General features: G+C 58.2%; 1 protein-coding gene across 1 annotated transcript in view; it reads right to left on the reverse strand.

Moving 5' to 3' along the window:
* The window catches only part of ppp4cb (protein phosphatase 4, catalytic subunit b), a 12,746-nt gene that overhangs the window by 4,800 nt on the left and 6,117 nt on the right, over positions 1-1,829 (reverse strand). Inside the window, exons 4-6 of the mRNA XM_020526256.2 lie at positions 1,639-1,689; positions 1,291-1,392; positions 53-226 (exon numbers count right to left, since the gene is read on the reverse strand). Of these exons, the coding sequence (XP_020381845.1) occupies positions 53-226; positions 1,291-1,392; positions 1,639-1,689 (327 nt within the window). The remainder of the gene's footprint in view (positions 1-52; positions 227-1,290; positions 1,393-1,638; positions 1,690-1,829) is intronic.

Below are 1,829 nucleotides of genomic sequence, written 5' to 3' on the forward strand. Positions count from 1 at the left end.
CCCCCCCCGCACCCCCCCACTCAACGCTTCCCTTCCCCGCTCACCCCCTCACCTTCCCATCGATGATGGCTGACAGACTGAGGTAGTCGAAGATTTCAGTGCAGTACCGCCACACAGTCACCGAGCCATACTTGCGCAGGCACTCATCGTAGAAGCCATAGACCTGGGTGATCTGTCGGCTTTCGTGATTTCCCCGGATCAGGGTGATTCTGTCTGGATATCGCACCTAAAGAACTCGGCAGAGTCAGGAGAGACAGAACGAGAGACTCAGGCATGTTGTGAAGACAGCAACAGTCTTTAAACATTATACCAACCTGCACACACTGCGCTCGGCTATTAAACACATCAGACAACCCGGGACAGGATAGCGGGACAGGCAGAGACACACAGAGGGTGAGGGAGGCAGATACACACCAAAGCAGGGGAGGAGGCAGAGACGGGCCGGGGGGGGGGGGGCAGTGAGTGAGAGGGAGGGAGGCAGAGACCCAGGGAGGGAGGGAGGTAGAGAGAGAGAGAGACAGCGAGACAGACACACAGGGATGGAGGGAGAGAGAGAGCGAGAGGGAGGCAGGGAGCGACAGAGAAAGAGGGAGCGAGAGGTTCTACTGAGGAAAGGGAATTGAGCTTGTCAGCACCACCCTGTGTCCTCGTGTAGAAAGTACAACTCCCTCTCCCATCACTCAGAACGGGGTAAAGCTCCCTCTACACTGTGCCCCCCCCTCCCCACCCCCATCAAACACTCCCAGGGACAGGGACAGCACGGGGTTAGCTACAGAGTAAAGCTCTCTCTACACTGTCCCTCCCATCAAACACTCCCAGGGACTGGGACAGAGACAGCACCAGGATAGATACAGAGTAAAGCTCCCTCTACACTGTTTCCCCCCCCCGCCATCAAACACTCCCAGGGACAGGGACAGCACGGGGTTAGATACAGGGTAAAGCTTCCTCTACACTGTCCGCCCCCATCAAACACTCCCAGGGACAGGGACAGCACAGGGTTAGTCAGCGCTGACCCTCCGACAGTGCGGCGCTGACCCTCCGACAGTGCGGCGCTCCCTCGGCGGTGACCCTCCGACAGTGCCCCGCTCCCTCGGCGCTGACCCTCCGACAGTGCCCCGCTCCCTCGGCGCTGACCCTCCGACAGTGCCCCGCTCCCTCGGCGCTGACCCTCCCAAACACTTCACCGTCAGCGTGTGTTGCCGGATGTTGTGGTGAACCTGGTGTCCTGTGAGAGGAAATGCAGTGGGAGCCGGGCGAGAATACCCCAAAGCGAGCCTGGCACCTTCTCACCTTCAGAGCAAGCAGCAGCAGGAAGGTCTCGACACTGTAGAAGCCTCGGTCTACAAAGTCTCCCATGAACAGGTAGTTGGTCTCCGGGACATCACCACCCACCTGTGGTGACGGCAGGGGGAACGGAAGAGAACAGAATGAGAAAGTGTGTCAGGGACGTAAACAAGGAGCAAGAAAGACTCTCCAAAATTCACCTCACTCCCCCATGTGCCTCGGGGACTGGCTTCAGGCATCCAGGCACAATGCACCCCAGGGAGAGTTCACACAACAAGCTGAGTAGCTGGGAGTAAGGGACAAGGGCTGGCGGAGGGAGGGAGGGAGGGCTGGGGCACAGAAACTGGCACCTACCCTGAATAATTCCTTCAGGTCATAGAACTGACCGTGGATATCACCACAAACCTGGAAACAAGGAGAACGACCATCAGAAACCTCTCACACAACGTTCAAAAATTCTGCACTTACTCGTTTATCGCAATCACCGACCCTCCGACAGTGCCCCACTCCCTCAGCACTGACCCTCCGACAGTGCCCACTCCCTC

Source organism: Rhincodon typus, chromosome 49 (genome assembly GCF_021869965.1).
Source record: "Rhincodon typus isolate 14 chromosome 49, sRhiTyp1.1, whole genome shotgun sequence".
In the NCBI taxonomy this organism is placed as follows: Eukaryota; Metazoa; Chordata; class Chondrichthyes; order Orectolobiformes; family Rhincodontidae; genus Rhincodon; species Rhincodon typus.